General features: G+C 42.6%; 1 protein-coding gene across 1 annotated transcript in view; it reads right to left on the bottom strand.

Moving 5' to 3' along the window:
• Nucleotides 1-20,561, bottom strand: part of MAP3K15 (mitogen-activated protein kinase kinase kinase 15) — a 118,975-nt gene extending 98,414 nt beyond the window's left edge. The window contains 2 exon segments of the mRNA XM_036912775.2: nucleotides 6,399-6,538; nucleotides 20,243-20,561. Coding sequence (XP_036768670.2) covers nucleotides 6,399-6,538; nucleotides 20,243-20,561 — 459 coding nt within the window.
• Between the last annotated feature and the right edge of the window lie 1,360 nt (nucleotides 20,562-21,921).

Consider the following 21,921-nt stretch of genomic DNA (forward strand, 5'->3'; position numbering starts at 1 on the left):
TCACTTACCTGTGGAATATAAGAACAAAGGAAAAGCTGAAGGAACAAAACAGCACCAGAATCACAGAACTCAAGAATGGACTAACAGGTACCAAAGGGAAAGGGACTGGGGAGGATGGGTGGGTAGGGAGGGATAAGGTGGGGGGAGAAGTAGGGGCGTATTAAGATTAACATGCATGGGGGGGTAGGAGAAAAGGGAGGGCTGTACAACACAGAGAAGGTAAGTAGTGATTCTACAACATTTTGCTATGCTGATGGACAGTGACTGTAAAGAGGTTTATAGGGGAGACATGGTATAGGGGAGAGCCTAGTAAACATAATATTCGTCATGTAAGTGTAGATTAGTGATACCAAAAACAAAGCAAAACAAAACCAAACAAAACAAAAAAGGGCAGTTCCTGTGTGGTAACCTCCAATGAGGTCTACACAAGGGTATAAAGGGCATATAAAAGTGTAGGCAAAGGGTCTGTTTGTGTTTATACAGAGGATCAAAGCCTAATTGGGCTACCCTGAAAATGAACTAAGATACGATATGAAAGAGAACTTCCAACATCAGCACTCTCTGGAAGACTCATGCCAGAAGATGATCATCAAAAAACCCCAACAAAGATCCACGCACTGCTACAGCTGTAGATGCACTCATCCCACCAGTTCCTGGACTTGCCATGGGAATGAGGAAGGAGATATCTAAGCTGGCCTGTGCTTACAGCAAAACAACAAATTTGACTGGATCTATACTGTTGGAACTCAACCAAGAATTAGGAAAAGTGCAAAATGTAGCGCTCCAAAATCTTACAACTACAGACTATTTACTGTTAAAAGAACATAAGGGATGTGAACATTCCCCAGGAATGGGTTGTTTTAATTTGTCTGATTTCTCTCAGACTGTTCAAGTTCAGTTGGACAATATCCACCATATCATAGATAAGTTTTCACAAATGCCTAAGGTGCCTAACTGGTTTTCTTGGTTTCACTGGAGATGGCTGGTAATTACAGATATGCTTTGGTTATGTAACTATACTCCTATTATGTTAATGTGTGTGCGCAATTTAAGTAGTAGTTTAAAACCTATATATGCTGAAGTTACTCTACAAGAAGATATGTCAAAGAAATAATCAATCTTCCCAGGTTTTCTTCCGCCTGCTACTTCTATAGCTTTTCTTCTTCCTTCCTAATTACAACCCTTAAATAGAATTCGTGCCTCATATCAAATTTACCAAGTATCATAATTCTTCCAAGTGGTAAAGATACCTCAAGACAAATGCTGGGCATAGAAGCTACAGGGCATAAATATGCAAAGAAGTAAAAAGCTAACCTTTTCAAACAATAAGGCTTCCCTCTCACTTACCAACTTTACATTTCCCTGTATGGCCCCGGAAGATGACTGGTTAGCCAGAGACGGGTAAGATTCCTCAAGGGAGGAACAACCTAAGACAGGCACAGTTGCAGGGGGGTCATCAGGTGAGAAATTGGGGATCAACAGAGGTGAGGCTTAGAACCTCACCCGCCCTGTTCTGAGAGAAATCTTCTGCATACGTGGATGTTTCATTGCCCTTGTCTAGCTTGGATTAACACATAGTCTACAGGCACACACCTGATCATCTACATTTGCTCTCTTACAACACTAAACTATGTTTTCTACCTTTATCTTGTATCTACCTACCACTTCAGCATTTTATTAAAAATAATAATAATAAAGAGAGAAATGTGGTATCCACATATAAATCAAGTATAAAAACCAAATGAGTATTCATATTTGAACTGACTGTTTATAGTTCATAATGCATGAGCAAAACCGAAAGTTTCTGTGATGACTGCCCTTGTACTGTTCACTATGTAACTTATTCATTGTGTAAGAATTTGTTCTCCATGTAAGAACTTGTTTGTTATGCCTCAGAAGATTGGAGACTGACGAAAATTAGGCTTGGGTGGATTAATGATTGTGCATTGAGCATTGACTCCCCTATACAGAATTTTATTGTCGTTAACAACCATTTGATCAATAAATATGAGAGATGCCCTCAAAAAAAAAAAACAAAAACAAAAAAAACGGGACAGACTTCCAATGGTCAAATAAATAAGTAACCAAGATGTAATGTATAGCATAAGGAATATAGTCAAGATATTGTAACAGCTTGGTAGGGTGATAGCTGGAACCTAGAATTATGTATATAAATGTTTTATCACTGTGTTGTACACTTGAAACTAATGTAATGTAATACTGTGCATCAACTACCCTTCAATAAAAAATATTAAAAAAAAAAAAAGATGGTGGCATGAGAGATGAGACAAAGACCTCCACTCAAAACCACATATAATATGAAAACATAGTTAATACAACTAATCCTAAAAGAACAATAGGAAAGAAGGCTGCGCCAGACTGCATACACCTGGAGAAAAGAGCAGACCTCACAAAACAGGGTAACGTACCAAAGCTTTGATCCGGCAGAACCCAAGCCATTCCCAACCCCAGCTCACCAGCAGGAAGAAGAGAAATGGAGTGGGGAGGGGGTGGAAGCCTAGGACTGCTGAACACCCATCCCTGGATATCTGCTCTGGGAGCATGAACCTACATTGCATGGTGCTTTGGAGATTAGTGGGGATGGAAAGGTAAGACAGGCAGAATACTTGGAGAGACTGTTTTCAGCCATTTGTGGAAAACAGGGATCCACATCAGGCTGCTCTGGGACAAAAGAAAGGTGGGTAGTCTGAGAGACTTCCTAACAGCAAGAGGGCTGCTAAAGGGGGAAGGATTGCACAGAGCTTGCTGCTCAGTAGAAAGGATAGGTGAACAAAATTATCTGGGTGCACTCTGCCCAGCAGGTTGGGAACTTTCAGGAGCTACAGGGGCTCCATCCCCCTGGCAGGCTACACAACTCTGAGGCCCCCCACGATGATATGCAGCCTGCTGTGCATTCCTACTGGCCTGCCAGCACCGGCACACAAACCGGAAGTCCCTGCCCAGGCAAAAGAGAAGCCAGAGGGATGCCCCACCTACAGCAGCTACAAACGCAAAGCACAGACGCTTACATCTGTGTGTTCAGCCCACTGCTTCTGGCAGTGGAGACAGGCACAACAGCTGGGAAGCAGGAAATAGATCTTTCCTCCCTGCCAGGCACCAGCACCAGTCCCCTGCGACCCTCGACATCACTCGAGGGGCTGAGCAGCTCCAGATAGTAGAGATTCTGGGCACTAGAGGGCACCACATACAAATATGAAACATCAGAGGAACCTGGTTCAAACCAAAATCTCACAAACACCAGAAAAAGGATGAATTGAAACTGAACTCATCAATCTTCTTGAAAGAGATTTCAAAATAAAAATCATAAACATGCTCCTGGAGGTAGAGAAAAATAATCAAGAAATCAGGAATGAATTTAGGATGGAGAGTCAATCATTAAGAAATTCTGTATCTGAAATGAAACATACAATGGAGGGATTTAAAAGCAGATTAGATGCAGTAGAAGAAACAGTAACTGGAATAGAAATTAGAGAAGAAGAATACAAAGAAGCTGAGGCACAGAGAGAAAACAGGATCTCTAGGAATGAAAGAATATTAAGAGAACTGTGTGATCAGTCCAAACAGAACAGTATTGACATTTTAGAGGTACCAGAAGAAGAGAGAGAGAAAGGGATAGAAAGTGTCTTTGAGGAAGTAACTGCTGAAAACTCCCCCAATCTGGGGAAAGAGATAGTCTCTGAGGCCGTGGAGGTGCAGAGATCTCCCAACACAAGGGACCCAAGGAAGACAACTCCAAGACATATAATAATTAAAATGGCAAAGATCTAGGATAAGGAAAGACTTTTAAAAGCAGCTAGAGAGAGAAAACAGATCACATACAAAGGAAAACCCATCAGGCTATCATCAGACTTCTCAGCAGAAACCTTACAGGCCAGAAGGGAGTGGCATGATATATTTAATGCAATGAAACAGACAGGCCTCAAACCAAGAATATTATACCCAGCAGATTATCACTTAAATTTGAAGGAGGGATTAAACAATTTCCAGATATGCAAAAGCTGAGATAATTTACCTCCCACAAACCATCTCTACAGTGTATTTTGGAGGGACTGCTATAGGTGGAAGTGATCCTAAGGCTAAATGGCTGTCAGCAGAGGAAATAAAACCACAGTAAAGAAAGTAGAACAATTAATTACTAAGCAGATGCAAAATAAAATCAACTACCCCCAAAGTCAGTCAAGGGATAAAGAGTACAGAATATGATACCTAATATATAACAAATGGAGGAGGAAGAAAAGGAAGGAAAAAAAAAGAACCTTTAGATTGTGTTTGTAATAGCATACTAAGTGAGTTAAATTAGACTGTGAGATATAAAGGAATTACCCTTGAACCTTTGGTAACCACAAATCTAAATCCTGCAATGGCAATAAATACATACCTATAATACATATCGATAATCATCCTAAATGTAAATGGTCTTTACATTGTGTTTGTAATAGCATACTAAGTGAGTTAAATTAGACTGTGAGATATAAAGGAATTACCCTTGAACCTTTGGTAACCACAAATCTAAATCCTGCAATGGCAATAAATACATACCTATAATACATATCGATAATCATCCTAAATGTAAATGGTCTAAATACACCAATGAAAAGATATAGAGTCACTGAATGGATAAAAAAACAAGACCCATCTCTATGTTATCTATAAGAGACTCACTTCAAATCCAAACACATACACAGACTAAAAGTGAAGGGATGGAAAAAGATTTTTCATGTAACTCATAGGGAGAAAAAAGGTGGAGTTGCAGTACTTGTATCAGACAAAACAGACTTCAAAACAAACACAGAGACAAAGGAGGACATTACATAATGATAAAGGGGTCAGTCCAACAAGAGGACATAACCATTATAAATATCTATGCACCCAACACAGGAGCACCTACACATGTGAAACAAATACTAACAAAATTAAAGGGGTAAATAGAATACAATGCACTCATTTTAGGAGACTTCAACACACCATTCACTCTAAAGGACAGATCAACCAGATAGAAAATAAGGAGACAGAGGCATTGAACAAAACATTAGAACAAATGGACCTAACGGACATCTACAGAACACTCCACCCAAAAGCAGCAGGATACACATTTTTCTCAAGTGCAAATGGAGCATTTTCATGAATAGATCATATACTAGGCCACAAAAACAGCACCAGTAAATTCAAAAAGATTGAAATTGTACCAACCAGCTTCTCAGACAACAAAGGCATGAAACTATAAATAAATTATGCAAAGAAAACGAAAAAGCACACAAACACATGGAGGCTTAACAACATGCTCCTAAACAATCAATGGATCAAGGAGCTAATAAAAACAGAGATCAATCAACATATGGAGACAAATGAGAACAATAACTCAATACCACAAAATCTGTGGGATGCAGCGAAGGCCATGCTATGAGGGAAGTATACTGCAATACAGGCCTATCTCAGGAAAGAAGAATCCCATATAAACAGTCTAAACTCACAATTAATGAAACTAGAAAAAGAAAACAAATGAGGCCCAAAGTCAGTAGAAGGAGGGACATAATAAAGATTAGAGTAGAAATAAATAAAATCAAGAAGAATAAAATAATAAAAAGATTAAATGAAAGCAGGAGTTGGTTCTTCAAGAAAATAAACAAACTAGATAAACCCCTAGCCGGACTTATCAAGAAAAAAAGAGAGTCTACACACATAAAAAGAATCAGAAATGAGAAAGGAAAAATCACTATGGATCCACAGAAATACAAAGAATTATTAGAGAATACTATGAAAAATTATATGTAAACAAACTGGATAACCTAGAAGAAATAGACAACTTTCTAGAAATATACAATGTTCCAAGCTGACCCAGGAAGAAACAGAAAGTCTGAACAGACCGAATACCAGCAACATAATTGAATTGGTAATAAAAAAACTACCTAAGAACAAAATGCCTGGACCAGATGACTTTACCACCGAATTTTTTTATTTTGTTACCATTAATCTACAATTACATGCAATTACATGTAATCTACAATTACAAAGAACATTATGTTTACTAGGCTCCCCCCTTCACCAAGTCCTTCCCACAATCCCCATTACAGTCACTGTCCATCAGCGTAGTAAGATGCTGTAGAATCACTCACAGACGTTTTCGCCTTCACTTCCCTAATGAGCATGGAAATGTTCAAGTGGCTGCAAATGCTCATCTGCAGCACATATATCCACACAATGACCAGGAAGTCAGTCATTTGTGTGAGCCAGAACCTGTGCTGGGAAAGAAGGAACTGCACAAGTGCGTCTCTGTTTTCTCCAAACTCCTTTGCCACATACACATACATTTCAACTGAACATATCATACTGCTTTCCCCAAATGAGGTGCTTAGGAGAAGGTGAACACTACCCTTTACCTTCAATGAAAGAGCAGTGTCAGCATCCACGTTATGATACAGGATCACGTTATTGATCATGTTAAAGCTTTCTCGGACTCCAAGATGGTAGAAGAGCAAAGGCTGTCTGGAGACATCACTCATGTCCACGACGGCAATATCTGAGAAGAACAAGGGAAGAACAGGGTGTGTGGGGAGAGGTGATCTGTCTACTTAAACTACTTCCTGATGGTCACTAATAGGGAGCTACTGTACTCTGTATGTCTACCATCAGCCTTTCAGATAAAGTAGAAAGGGCCAATTTGATTAAAATTACACCATGAGCTGTGGAAGAAAAGCCACAAGTATTTTTTAAAAAACCAAAAAACTAAAAACTCTTCCTCTTCAAAGTGCTGGGAAAGTAGCCTCACTTAGCAATTGCTGGTGGATTATTTTTAGTATTATTTTTATGAAGAAATATAACCAAAGAATATGTTTAGCTTGTATACAAAGTATTAAGTATGATGAAATGAATACCCACACACCCACCATGCAGCTCAAGACACAGAGCATCTTTTGTCCTGTCAGAGCCCCATGTGCCTTTTCCTAATAACATCTTTCCCCTGCTCACAGAACACCACTATCCTGGTCTCTGTAGTTATCAGTGCCCTACATATATATGTATACATGTACATGCATATTATAGTTATAATGTATGAATTCTTCAACAGTACACTGTCCAGTTTTGCGTCATTGCACTTTATATAAACAGTATCAGCATACGTCTTCTTTGATTTGCTGTTTTTGGTGTGATACCACCAATTTGTTATGTCTAGCTATAGTTCATGCATTCAGCCCAGGATTCCGTTTTATGGTGATTAGACTACAATTTCTTTATCCATCCTGTCTGGTGACATTTTATTCATTTTTTTCTTTTTCCTATTGCAAACTGCCATAATGAACATCCCTGTGCCATGCCCCTGGCTCCATGTCCACCATGATCTTGACAACGTAGGTCTAATTCTCCTGGAGTTGTGTCCCATATAGACCTATTCAAAACAGGAAGGCAATATATCCCACCAATAAAGAGCATGCTTAAATTTGTCTATTGTGTCAGACACGACTTCAAAACTTGTCATTTTTGAGAGAGTATACAAGGGCCAAGTTTGACGGGACCTTTCTTACCATGTGCAAAGATCTTGGAAAGGAATGTCCAATCTCATGCTCACACTGCTGTGACTCATAGGAAGTCACAGAAAATCCCAGTGAAAGATAACCAAGGCAAGGTGAATGGGCTAGTGAAGGAAGAAACAAGAAGGCAGGCAGAAGCCACATCAGCACCAGGCACTGCTGGCAGAGGCACTGGGAGACCAGAGCCCAAGCGTCAGGAAGCCCTGGGTGGGCCTTTTATTCTCTAATTTATGGAATGCCTGCTATATGCCAGGCATTGTGCTGGGACCCAGGGACAGAAGTGTAATAAACAAGGCATAATCCCTTTCCTCCAAAAAACGTATAATATGATGGGGGTGACAGGAAGGGGTGGTTGGAATCATGGTGAGGAGGGCTTAAGTCAGGGACAGTGACAGAGACACCTCCTAGGAGAGCGCCTAGGCCACACTCAGGCGGGGAGTGGTCAGGGAAGGCCTGGAGAAAGTGGTATCTAGGACCTGACAGTCTCTAAGAGTTAGGCAGGCAAATTAGATGAGGATGAAGGTATAGAAAGGGGAGGAAAGAGCACTGTAGGAAGAGAAGACAGTAAGTGCAAAGGGCCAGTGGTCAGATGAGCTGTAATTATTAGAGCCACTGCAAATAATTTCATGGGACCAGAACACCCAAGGAGGTGCAGCAGGCAGTGAGTGGGTCTGAAGGCCATGTCAAGAGGTCCGGACTCTACCTTGAGGCAATGGGAATGCTATGGCTTTTTTTTAAAGCTATGGTTTTGTTTTGTTTTTTACTTTTTATTAGGGAAAATTACAAATACATATAAAAGCAGACAGAATAGTATAATGAAACCCCTGCACCCTTCACTTCCCTCAACAATCATCAACTCACAGCCAGCCCTGTTTTATCTTTACTGCCATCCAGCCACCCCATATGATTTTGAAGCAAATACTGGATATCATACTATTTCCTCTCCAAGTATTTCAGTACATATCACTAAGCAGTGAGAACTCAAAGAAAAAGAATAGCCTTAGTATCAATGTCTCAACTAAAATTTTTTAAGAAAGCAATCATCCGGGGCTTTAAACAGGAGACTATCATATCCCAATTCCCCCTTTAGAGGTTGTTGTGCAAGAAAAGACAAATGCATATGCTGAGGACGCAGCCTAGTTAATTTATCTCAAATGGGTAACTGTTCCCCACAGACGTTTTCTTGGAGTAAAAAATCACACTGCAGCTGAATAAATTAGACAGTCTGCCTATATGATTGCTCCCTGGACTTTATTACCTACCTACTCAAATGAAAAAGAACGCCTTTCCTAGTGAGGCTATTAAGAAGTGGCAACATAGCTGCTAATTCTGAGGCCACAGGAGCTGCTGGAATTCGTTATTCTAGGAAAGGAAGCAAATGGAAGACAGAGGGTGATGGGAAGGGGGAGAGGGCAGAATGAAGGACAGTAGCCCCCAAGTCATGCAGGCCATTTTTGGAGGAAACCTATAACTTGACAGAGTAGCATGTCACTGAGTTGACTAAGTTTTAATCTGGTGACAGGAGTTCCTCTGCCTTCTCAACGTTCTGTGCTGGGTCCTAAAACCATGGCATCATCTCCTCAGCTAAGGAGCCACTCTGTGGTTCCACCAAGGGCTGGGATAGAGACTTTACAGTGCTTAATAAACACAGGATAAATTGATATGGTTACTCAAAAAAAATACAAGTAATTCAATAGGAAAATTGTCTCAAAATCAAAGTTGACATTTTTGTCTGACATTTGTCACTCAGGCCACGAGATAGAGTTTGAGGATTTATTCACTCTTACTTTTAGAACTTCTAAGACACTAATTTAGCTGAGTTATAAATGCTAAATATGATAAGACACTTGGTTACATGAGGAATCCAGAATTTTTTCCTAAAGAGACCATAAGTTACCTAAAAGCTTCAACCATCGTAATGGTTATCTGCTTTGCCATTTACAAAACACTTCCACAGATATCTTGGTTGAATTTCAGAGCCACTCTGAGAGCCACTACACAGGCAGTGTAGGTATTGGCTCCACTTTGCAGGTGGGGAAATGAAGCTCAAGGAGGGTAAGAAATTCGCCCAAGGTCACTCAGCTGGGGAAGGACAGTCAGGGCTGGACCTCAGCAGGGTCCCCGAGCAGTCCAGCACATGGACTGACCCCTCAGATAAGGCTTTACTACTTTCCTTACTCACTTTCTGGAATTGAGCCACCTGAGGGCAAAACTGTGTATGTTTATTAAGCTAAAGCTTAGGGAAAGAGATCATAGATAAAAAAGAAGTCATAAGGAGCCAAGATGGTGGCATGAGTAGTTCAGAGGAAATCTCCTCCCAAAAACATACATATTTTTGAAAATACAACAAATACAACTATTCCTAAAAGAGAGACCAGTGGATACAGTGCAACAGCCAGGCTACATCTACATCTGTGAGAACTCAGCATCACACGAAGGGGGTAAGATACAAGCCGCAGCCTGGCAGGACCCGAGCCCCCTACCACCCCAGCTCCCCGGCAGGAAGAAAGGAGTCAGAGAGGGGAGGGAGTGAAAGCCCAGGACTGCTAAACAACCAGCTCTAGTAATCCGCACTGGGAGCACAGACACACGGTGCACAGAGTGCTGGATATCAGAGAAAACAGAAAAGCAAAACCTGCGAGTGGGTCCTCACAGCCAGCTCCCCTGAGACAAAAGAAAAGCAACTGCTTTTTGAAAGTCTTAAAGGGACAGGGACCTCACAGCTGGATGAAATCGTCCCGGCACACTCAGCCCAGCAGCTGGGAATCCCAGGGAACTCTAGGCAACCTAACCTCCTGGGTGGCAGCGCAGCTCTGAAGCCCCTCAAAGTGATAAGCAGCCTGCCAGTTGTTCCTCAGGCTGGCATGGACACCGACACACCAGCCCAGTAGTGGGAGAGCAGCCACATGAGCCGGCAGTGGCGGCAGCGACGGAGCAGCCCAGGAGCAGCTGCACCACCAGCACCAGCCCAGAATCTCCTCCCAGCACAGAGCTGCCTGGGCCAGAACCAATGGCCATTGCCAGCATGCAGCTGCCTGGCGGTGCACCACTCTCACAGGAGAACACACCCAGCATGCCTGCCACTCCCCTCAGGGCTCTGCGCTACCCTGACAGAGACCCCGCCCACAGCAGCGTAGGGGATTAACCTGGAAGCTGCCCCAGGAGCACTAACACAGGCATCGGAGAAGGGCAAGGCAACCAGCAAGCAAGAAAGGACTTTGTTCTCCCAGATGACACATATGCTACCTGCCTACAGCTACCTCTATCACCACGAAAAGGCAGAAGAATTTGGTGCAGTCCAGAATTACCCAGACAACCCCTGAGAGAGGGCCTGGGGAGATAGATCTAACCAATCTCCCCGAAAAAGAATTCAAAATAAAGGCCATAACCATGCTGATTGATCTTCAGAGAAATATGCAAGAGCTAAGGGATGAAGTTGGGAGGGAGAATACAGAAATAAAACAATCTCTGGAAGGACTTAAGAGCAGACTGGATGAGGTGCAAGAGACTGTTAATGGAACAGCAATCAGAGAACAGGAATACAGAGAAGCTGAGGCAGAGAGAGATAAAAGGATCTCCAGGAATGAAACAATATTAAGAGAACTGTATGACCAATCTAAAAGGAACAATACCCACATTATAGGGGTACCAAAAGAAGAAGAGAGATAAAAAGGGATAGAAAGTGTCTTTGAAGAAATAATTGCTGAAAACTTCCCCAAACTGGGGGAGGAAATAGTTGCTCAGACCATGGAGGCCCACAGAACTCCCAACACAAAGGACCCAAGGAACACAACACCAAGACATATAGTAATTAAAATGGCAAAGATCAAAGACAAGGACAGAGTATTAAAGGCAGCCAGAGAGAGAAAAAAGGTCACCTACAAAGGAAAACCCATCAGGCTATCATCAGACTTCTCAACAGAAACCTTACAGGCCAGAAGAGAATGGCATGATATACTTTATGCAATGAAACAGAAGGGCTTTGAACCAAGAATAGTGTATCCAGCACAATTATCATTTAAATATGAAGGAGGGATTAAACAATTCCCAGACAAGCAAAAGCTGAGGGAATTTGCCTCCCACAAATCACCTCTACAGGGTATTTTAGAGGGACTGCTCAAGATGGAAGCACTCCTAAGGCTAAATAGATGTCACCAGAGAAAATAAAATCACAGCAAAGAAAGCAGACCAACAAAATACTAACTAAAGGCAAAAAATAAAATCAACTACTCACAAAAGCAGTCAAAGGAAACATAAAAGAACACAGAATAAAACACTAACATATAAAGAATGGAGGAGGAGGAATAAGAAGGGAGAGAAATAAAGAATCATTAGACTGTGCTTAAAATAGCTTAATAAGTGAGTTAAGTTAGACAGTTAGATAGTAAAGAAGCTAACCATGAACCTTTGGTAACCACGAATCTAAAGCCTGCAATGGCAATAAGTACATATCTTTCAGTAGTTACCCTAAATGTAAATGGACTGAATGCATCAATAAAAAGACACAGAGTAACAGAATGGATAAAAAAGCAAGACCCATCTATATGCTGCTTACAAGAGACTCACCTCAAACCCAAAGACATACACAGACTAAAAGTCAAGGGATGGAAAAAGATATTCATGCAAACAATAGGGAGAAAAAAGCAGGCGTAGCAGTACTTGTATCAGACAAAAGAGACTTCAAAACAAAGAAAGTAACAAGAGATAAAGAAGGACATTATATAATGATAAAGGGGTCAGCCCAACAAGAGGATATAACCATTATAAATATATATGCACCCAATACAGGAGCACCAACATATGTGAAACAAATACTAACAGAATTAAAGGAGGAAATAGAATGCAATGCATTCGTTCTAGGAGACCTCAACACACCACTCACTCCAAAGGACAGATCCACCAGACAGAAAATAAGTAAGGACACAGAGGCACTGAACAACACATTAGAACAGATTGACTTAACAGACATCTACAGAACTCTACACCCAAAAGCAGCAGGATACACATACTCCTCAAGTGCACATGGAACATTCTCCAGAATAGACCACATACTAGGCCTCAGTAAATTCAAAATGATTGAAATTCTACCAACCAACTTCTCAGACCACAAAGGCATAAAACTAGAAATTAATTGTACAAAGAAAACAAAAAGGCTCACAAACACATGGGGGCTTAACAACATGCTTCTAAATAATCAATGGATCATTGACCAAATTAAAACAGAGATCAAGCAATATGTGGAGACAAATGACAACAACAGTACAAAGCCCCAACTTCTGTGAGATGTAGTGAAGGCAGTTTTAAGAGGAAAGTACATAGCAATCGAGGCCTACTTAAAGAAGGAAGAACAATCCCAAATGAATAGTCTAAAGTCACAATTATTGAAACTGGAAAACGAAGAACAAATGAGGCCCAAAGTCAGCAGAAGGAGGGACATAATGAAGGTCAGAGAAGAAATAAATAAAATTGAGAACAATAAAATAATAGAAAAAATCAGTGAAACCAAGAGCTGGCTCTTTGAGAAAATAAACAAAATAGATAAGCCCCTAGCCAGATTTATTAATAGAAAAAGAGAATCAACATACATCAACAGAATCATAAATGAGAAAGGAAAAATCATGATGGACCCCACAGAATAACAAAAAATTATTAGAGAATATTATGAAAATCTATATGCTAACAAGCTGGAAAACCTAGAAGAAATGGAAAACTTCCTAGAAAAATACAACCTTCCAAGACTGACCAAGCAAGAAACAGAAAATCTAAACAGACCAAATACTAGCAATGAAATTGAATCGGTAATCAAAAAACTACCAAAGAACAAAACCCCTGGGCCAGAGGATTCATCACTGAATTTTATCAGACATATAGTGAAGACATAATACCCATTCTCCCTAAAGTTTTCCAAAAAATAGAAGAGAAAGGAATACTTCCAAACTCATTCTATGAAGCCAACATCACCCTAATACCAAAACCAGGCAAAGACCCCACAAAAAAAGAAAATTACAGACCAATATCCCTGATAAGCATAGATGCAAAAATACTCAACAAAATATTAGCAAACCGAATTCAAAAATACATCAAGAGGCTCATACACCATGATCAAGTGGGATTCATCTCAGGGATGCAAGGATGGTACAAAATTTAAAAATCCATCAACATCATCCACCATATCAAAAAAAAGGGCAGAAATCTCATGATCATCTCCATAGATGCTGAAAAAGCATTCGACAAAATTCAACACTCATTTATGATAAAAAGTCTCAACAAAATGGGTATAGAGGGCAAGTACCTCAACATAATAAAGGCCCTATATGATAAACCCACAGCCAACATCATACTTAACAGCAAGAAGCTGAAAGATTTTCCTTTAAGATTGGGAACAAGGCAAGGATGCCCACTCTCCCCACTTTTGTTCAACATAGTCCTGGAGGTCCTCGCTACAGCAATCAGACACCACAAAGAAAGAAAGGGCATCCAGATTGGTAAGGAAGAAGTCAAACTGTCACTAATTGCAGATAACATGATATTGTATATAAAAACCCTAAAGAATTCACTCCAAAACTACTAGAACTAATATCTGAATTCAGCAAAGTTGCAGGATACAAAATTAATACACAGAAATCTGTTGCATTACTATACACTAATGATGAACTAGCAGAAAGAGAAATCAGCAAAACAAGTCCATTCACAACTGCATCATAAAAAAATTTTAAATACCTAGGAATAAACCTAACCAGGGAAGTGAAAGACCTATACCCTAAAAATTACAAAACACTCTTGAGAGAAATTAAAGAGGACACTAATAAATGGAAATTCATCCCATGCTCTTGGGTAGGAAGAATTAATATTGTCAAAATGGCCATCCTGCCTAAAGCAATCTACAGATTCAATGCAATCCCTATCAAAAGACCAACAGCATTCTTCAATGAACTAGAGCAAATAGTTCTAAAATTCATATGGAACCATAAAAGACCCTGAATAGCCAAAGCAATCATGAGAATGAAGATTAGAGCAGGGGGGATTATGGTTCCCAACTTCAAGCTCTACTACAAAGCCAAAGTAATCAAGACAAGTTGGTACTGGCACAAGAACAGACCCATAGTCCAATGGAAGAGAACAGAGAGTCCAGATATTAACCCAAGTATATATGGTCAATTAATATACGATAAAGGAGCCATGGATATACAATGTGGAAATGACAGCCTCCTCAACAACTGGTGTTGGCAAAACTGGACAGCTACATGTGAGAGAATGAAACTGGATTACTGTCTAACTCCATACAAAAAAGTAAACTTGAAATGGATCAAAGACCTGAATGTAAGTCATGAAACCATAAAACTCTTAGAAGACAACATAGGCAAAAATCTCCTGAATATAAACATGAGCAACTTTTTCCTGAATGCATCTCCTCAAGCAAGGGAATCAAAAGCAAAAATGAACACATGGGACTATATCATGCTAAAAAGCTTCTGTACAGCAAAGGACACCATCAACAGAACAAAAATGAATCCTATAGTATGGGAGAACATATTTGTAAATGACATATCCGACAAGGGGTTAACATCCAAAATATATAGAGAACTCACACACCTCAACAAAGAAAAAGCAAATAATCCAATTAAAAAATGGGCGGAGGTTATGAACAGACACTTCTACAAAGAAGAAATTCAGATGGTCAACAGGCACATGAAAAGATGCTCCACATCCTTAATCCTCAGAGAAATGCAAATTAAAACCACAATGAAATATCACCTTACACTAGTTAGGATGGCCAACATCCAAATGACAAATAAGAACAAATGCTGGTGAGGACGCAGATAAAGGGAAACCCTCCTACACTGCTGGTGGAAATGTAAATTAGTTCAACCATTGTGGAAAGCAGTATGGAGGTTCCTCAAAAAGCTCAAAATAGAGATGCCATTTGATCCAGGAATTCCACTCCTAGGAATATACCCTAAGAATGCAGGATCCCAGTTTCAAAAAGACATATGCACCCCTATGTTTATCACAGCACTATTTGCAATAGCCAAGAAATGGAAACAACCTAAGTGTCCATCAGTAGATGAATGGATAAAGAAGATGTGGTACATATACACAATGGAATATTATTCAGCCATAAGGAGAAAACAAATCCTACCATTTGCAACAACATGGATGGAGCTAGAGGGTATTATGCTCAGTGAAATGAGCCAGGCCGAGAAAGACCAGTACTAAATGATTTCACTCATATGTGGAGTATAAGAACAAAGAAAAAACTGGAGGAACAAAACAGCAGCAGACTCACAGAACCCAAGAATGGACTAACAGTTACCAAAGGGAAAGGGACCTGGGAGGGTGGGAAGGAAGGGAGGGATAAGGGGATTAAAGGGCATTATGATTAGCACTCATAATGTAGGGGGGGGGGTACGGGGAAGGAAGTATAGCACAGAGAAGACATGTAGTGACTCTATGGCATCTTACTATGTTGATGGAAAGTGACTGTAATGGGGTATGTGGTGGGGACTTGATAATGGGGGGAATCTAGTAACCCCAATGTTGCTCATGTGATTATATATTAATGATACCATAATAAAAAAATTTTTTAAAAACCCTTTGATGGATGCGTGGATTAACACAATGTGGTACATACATACCACAGAGTATCATTCAGCCTTTAAAAAGGCCATTATGAGGCATGCTACAACATACATAGTCCCTGAAGACATGATGTTAAATGAAAGAAGCCAGACACAAAACAATGAATACTGTATGAATCCACTCAAATGAAATATCTAGAACAGTGTCTTGCCAATTGGTTTCAGCCCTGGGCAAGTTCACTATGGATTCAATGTGACCAAAGAAAATGACAGTAAAACGTTCTTGGGGTGAAAGGGTTATACCCAACTTTATTTCCATGGCGGCAGGTCAATCACTAAAATCCCATTCACTCAGAGTGAGTCTGCATGCAGCAAGTCGGTCTCTACCTCTGGGCCCCTCTGCCTGCACTGCCATCCTCTGGGCCTCTCTGTCTGCACAGTAGTCCTCTGGACCTCTCTGTCTGCACAGCTGTCCTCTGATCCTCTCTGCCTGCACAGTCGTCCTGCACAGCCATCCTCCAGGCCTCTGTCCACAGCACTGCCACCACTCCAGCCTCTGCTCTGCTCTCCTGCAGCCTTGCAACCGTGTCACCCAGAGCACTGGGTGGAGCTCTTTATATAGGGTCAATAGCAATGTATTGCCCACACATGTGTAGTGGTCTAGCCACCAGGGCCAGGTGAGAATCCTGGCCACAGGGACTTTCATTTTATCCACAAACAGGCAAATTCATAGAGACAGAAAATAGAATAGAATAGTGGTTACAAGTGAGGAGTGGCAAAAATAGAATAGAATAGTGGTTACAAGTGAGGAGTGGTAAAAATAGAATAGAATAGTGGTTACACTTGAGGAGTGGCAAATTTCTGTTTAAGGGGTGCAGAGGTTCTGTTTGGGATGATGAAAAGGTTCTGTAGAAGGATACTGTTGGTTGCTCAGCAGGGCAAATGTACTTAATGCCACTGAAACACATTATTACCCAGCTTGTTATCCCAGCAATAGGTCGTTTAATGTAAAATGACAAACTTTACATTATGCATATTTTAGCACAATTTAAAAAAATGCCAATGAGATGTTCCCCACCCCTCATGGCCCGTGGCTGTGTTCTTCCACAACATTGCCCACTTGTCCCTGCCTGGGGCTCTGCTGCACCCCATCAGATCACTGGTGTCTTATAATCCCCCTGATCTAGACCCACACAGAATTGCCCAGGAGATGGAAAACACAATCCAACCCAGCCATGACTTGGTGCAAGAGCAAGAGGGAGGAAGTGCTTAACTTTCACATATATGAGCTCACTGTGGATAAAGTGAGGGTTCCCGTGGCCAGGATTCTCACCTGGCTCTGGTTGGCTAGCTCACTACACATGTGTGGGCAATACGTCATTATTGGCTCTATATAAAGAGCTCTTCCCAGTGCTCTGGGTGACACAGTGGCATGGCTGCAGGAGAGCAGAAACAAGAATGGAGTGGTGGCAGCGACAAGGACAGAGACTGAGACGGCTGCAGGGGTAGAGAGGACTGGAGGCAGAGACGGAGGATTACAGACCCGCAGACTGTTGGATGCAGACATAATTCTAGTGCTCGACCTATTGCTGAGAGAACAAGTCGGGTAATAAACCCTTTCACCCCAAAAACGTTCCATTGTCATTCCTCGGTCTCACTGAATCCACAGTGAACTTGCCTGGGGCTGAAACCCATTGGCAAGACACTCACCTAAAACACACTTGGGATGTGCAATCCTTCCCATCCTCTACCAGCATTTTTCTAGGACGGCACTCTCCCGTGGGACCTTCTGTGAAGAGGACAAGGCTCGTGCTCACTGTGCCGTGGAGCACTTGAAATGTGGCTAGTGCAAGTAAGGAACGTATTTATCCTATCGCATTTTAACTAATTTAAATGCAAATACCTATCTGCAGCTGGTGACTACCATAGCCTACCACATGGGACAGTGGTTTTAGACCTTTTACAAAGTGCCAAAAGTGACAGATTTGTGAGGTTTTTTTTTTTTTGTGGAGATGTCAAAAACCTGTGAGTGGCAGAGATCAGGAAGGATCTGGGGGTATTAGTTTAATCCATAAACCCACTTATTGGAGTTGCACGTATACTTTGTTAATCTTATGAAAATAATTTATTAGTTATAATGGTGTACTGAGAAATGATTTATTTAAGACCAGGCCAAGGTCAATCAAAAGGAGATACGTGGTGCAGCCGAAAATTCTAGACCATCTGGACCCACAGCAAGAAAAGTTGATGTGCCTGTTGTGTAGCTCTGGAACTGAAAGCCCAAGATTTCTGACACACCGAACCCCCTCACACCGAACTTGAAGGGCTTCTGTTAGTAGGTGAAGGCTTGCTTCTCTCTCTCTCTCTCACGCACACCCGCCTAAGAAACAAAGCCACTGCACACCAGTTTGCAGAGCTGGCACCAGCAGGCAGGAGGCTACAGTTGTGCCAAATGGCAAAAGGGACATTTACCATTCAGAGAAGAGTCTCTTCAAACTCCAATTTCAGAGGAGAATGAACAGAAGTTGAGAGAACTGAGTGGTTCTGGGTGAAGTGGGCTCCTAAACAACTTTTCTAAGGAGACTCTGTGCTGAAGAGTATACTCAGAGCAGTCAGAAATGTCAAGAAGGTGTTTTCAAAGGGCCCAGCTGCCAATCGTTTGAACAAGCCTGACAGCTGGCATCCTTCCCACTGGGGAGGATTTGCACTGCAGAAAACAGCCCTGCTGCCGCCTCCAGCAAAGAGTGGATGGTAACAAACCTAGCTTACTCCTTCAGTATGGTGTGGCTAGTAACTTAAAGAAATCCCTATTTACCTTCTGTGGATAAAGTGAAGGTTCCCATGGCCAGGATCTTCATCTGAACCTAAACTACTTGATGATGTAACTGGCCTGCTGCTAGGCTGCTTCCACACCCATAGACAATTAGCTATTATTGACTGGGTCACTATATAAAGAGCTCTGCCCAGTGCTTTGCACAGAGGCAGAGACAGAGGAGGATTACAGACCTGCAGACTGTTGGATGCAGACAATTCTAGTGCTCGACCCACCGTGGGGAGCACAAGCCGGGTAATAAACCCTTTCACCCCAAGAACGTTCCATTGTCATTCCCCAGTCTCACTGAATCCATAGTGAACTTGCCCGGGGCTGAAATCCATTGGCAAGACACCTTCTTACATGCTTTCAGGTCTAGGGTAGGCATTCTTACTCCCTTTTGACCAGTGGCGAAACCCAGGGAATTACTGTCACACACAATGCATATGAATGGCACCCAAGTACCAGAGGCTTGTCAACACAGATTCCAAAGGTTTGGTAAGGAAAACGGCCAAGCAACAATCCATTCCACACCTGGAGAAACTTGCCAACCAAGACTGACTTTAAGGCTGGACTCTTATGGCACACTTATTACAGAGAGCTTAGAGACTGGGTGTCCCATTGCAGCAACGCAGGAGACCCTGAACCCCCAACGCTTGTGCATCATGGAATAAAATGTATTTGTCACACCAGTGGTAGAGCACAGCTCCACTGTCAACATGTGTTGGAGGTAGGCATTGAGGTATGCAAAAGAACACTAAGGCATTTCTGAGGGCACCCCTCCCTACCTCCCATGCACGTACACATCCAATTGAAACACTCCAATTCCCACTCTTGGCTGCATAATGGAATCACCTGGGAAGCATTAAACAATCCCAAGGCCTCAGATTTTGATAACACTGGTTTGGGATACAGTCTGGGCATCAAGAGTTTTACAAGTTTCCCAGGCGATTCTAATGTGCAGAGTTGAGACCCATAGCTGTTAAGGGCCATGCCTGGAGTGAGAAAGTAAAAATGGGAGAACGGGTGGTAAGGGGAGGTGTTCAAGCATCGTTCCGACTATAGGCTGTTCCTCGGGTCGGCTGATATTTGAGGGGACTGAAGAATACAGAGACCTCAATGCCGTGGCTTCTGTGTTCTTATCTGTAAAAAGGTACAATGCTACGTATTTTCCCCTCCCCCAAAGGACGGGGTCGACCTGTGGAAAGAGTGAGGAGCAACTAGGACTGGGAGGGCCGGCGCCACCACAGGCAAGAGGGCAAGGAGGCGGGCGGGAGGGGTGGGGCGAAGGGCCCCCGCCTCACCTGCGTCGCAGAAGGCGTCCAGCACGGCCGTCTCCTCGACATGGAGCTCTTCGAAGGGCACGGAGGTGAGGTGGACGCCCTCGGCCTCACAAGCCCGCAACAGGCACTGCCGCGCCCCCGCCTCAGGGCCACCGGCCGCGCCGCCATCGGGGCTCTCGTTGCTCACGTACACAGCGCGCAGAACCCGCCGAGGCCCGTGCGCCCCGTCGGGCCCCGTCGGCCCCGCCGGGCCTTCGCGCTTACGCTGCAGCCGGCACGGCGGGACTTCGACCGCCGCCCGGAAAACGCCAGCCTTCGGAAACCAGCCGCCACCCTCCATGCGGCCGCCCTGCGTCCTTCCTCGAGCCTGCCTGGCTGAGGGCCGCGGGTGTGGGGGAGGGGAGCTGAGGCGCTCGGAGCGCGCACGTGGCCCCGCGGCGGGAGGTAGCTGCCGCCTGGCCGCCGCCTAGTGACGTCAGGGCGAGCGGCAGGCAGGGAACGCCTGAGGCGGGAGGCGGGGCAGGAGCGGACAGGGCGCCTCCTGTTGCCTCGCTTGCGCAGCGCCCGAGAAGGGCGGATTCCTGCGGATCAGGGTTTTGTGGCCATCCCTGAGGCCTGATCCACACCAGGTGTCCCCATTTTTTCCCTCTGAACAATTTGAGGCTTTTCAAGGAGAGTAAAATCTCAGAGCACTGGTTGGACGTAATTTAATTCCAAACCCAATATAGACGTGATGTTTAATTAAGGCAGAACTGAGCTAGATGCTTATTTAAAACGCCTCTGATTTTGTACCCCTTGTCCAGTGCCAAGACATGGCCCTCCTGAGCCCAGTCCTGGAGGCCCACTCATCCTTACACTGTGCCCTTGACAAAACACCAGGACGCACCAGCAAAAAAATTCTGTTTGCCTGGAAAATAGACTCCAAGTAGGCTGCCTGCTAGACCTATGAAATGCTGTGAACCCAAAGGGATCTATCTGTACATCTTACCCACCTCACGATTTTAAGCCCAAATATTAAAAAGTATTTTTTTACTTTTTAATACAGATAGTACATGTATTTAAGAGATAGGATGCATTGGACATTGTCACAAGGTTTTTGGTTTTTCACTTTTAATAACAGTTTTGAGATATAATACAAAAACCATTTAAGTGGTTTTTAGTATATTCAGAGTTGAGCAGCCATCACCACACAGTTTTAGAGCATTTTTATCACCTCCCCTCAAAAGACCCAGTGCCCCTTAGCAGTCATCACACTGCATCCACACCCTGCCAACACCCCTCAGCCTCTTAGCAACCACCAATCTTTCTGTCTTTATAGATTCACCTATTCCAGACATTTCACATAAGAGGAATCATCCAACGTGTGGACAGAAGTTTGTCTTGAGCATATACCTAGTAATGGCATTTCTCGGTTATATAGAAGCTCTGTGTTTACCTTTGGAGAAACTGCCACTGTTTTCTAAAATGGCTCTGCCATTTTACATTCCCACCCAGGGCAGAAGGGTTCCCATTTCTCCACCCTCTCACCAACACTTGCTACTGTCTTCTTGATTACAGCCATCCTAGTAGGTGTGAAGTGGTGTCACACTGTGGTTTAAATTTGCATTTCCCTGATGACTAATGATTTTGAGCATCTTGCCATGTGCTTATTCCCTATTTGTGTAACTTCTTTGGAGAAATGTCCATTTGGGTCCTTTGCC

This window comes from Manis pentadactyla, chromosome X, assembly GCF_030020395.1.
Source record: "Manis pentadactyla isolate mManPen7 chromosome X, mManPen7.hap1, whole genome shotgun sequence".
Classification (NCBI taxonomy): Eukaryota; Metazoa; Chordata; class Mammalia; order Pholidota; family Manidae; genus Manis; species Manis pentadactyla.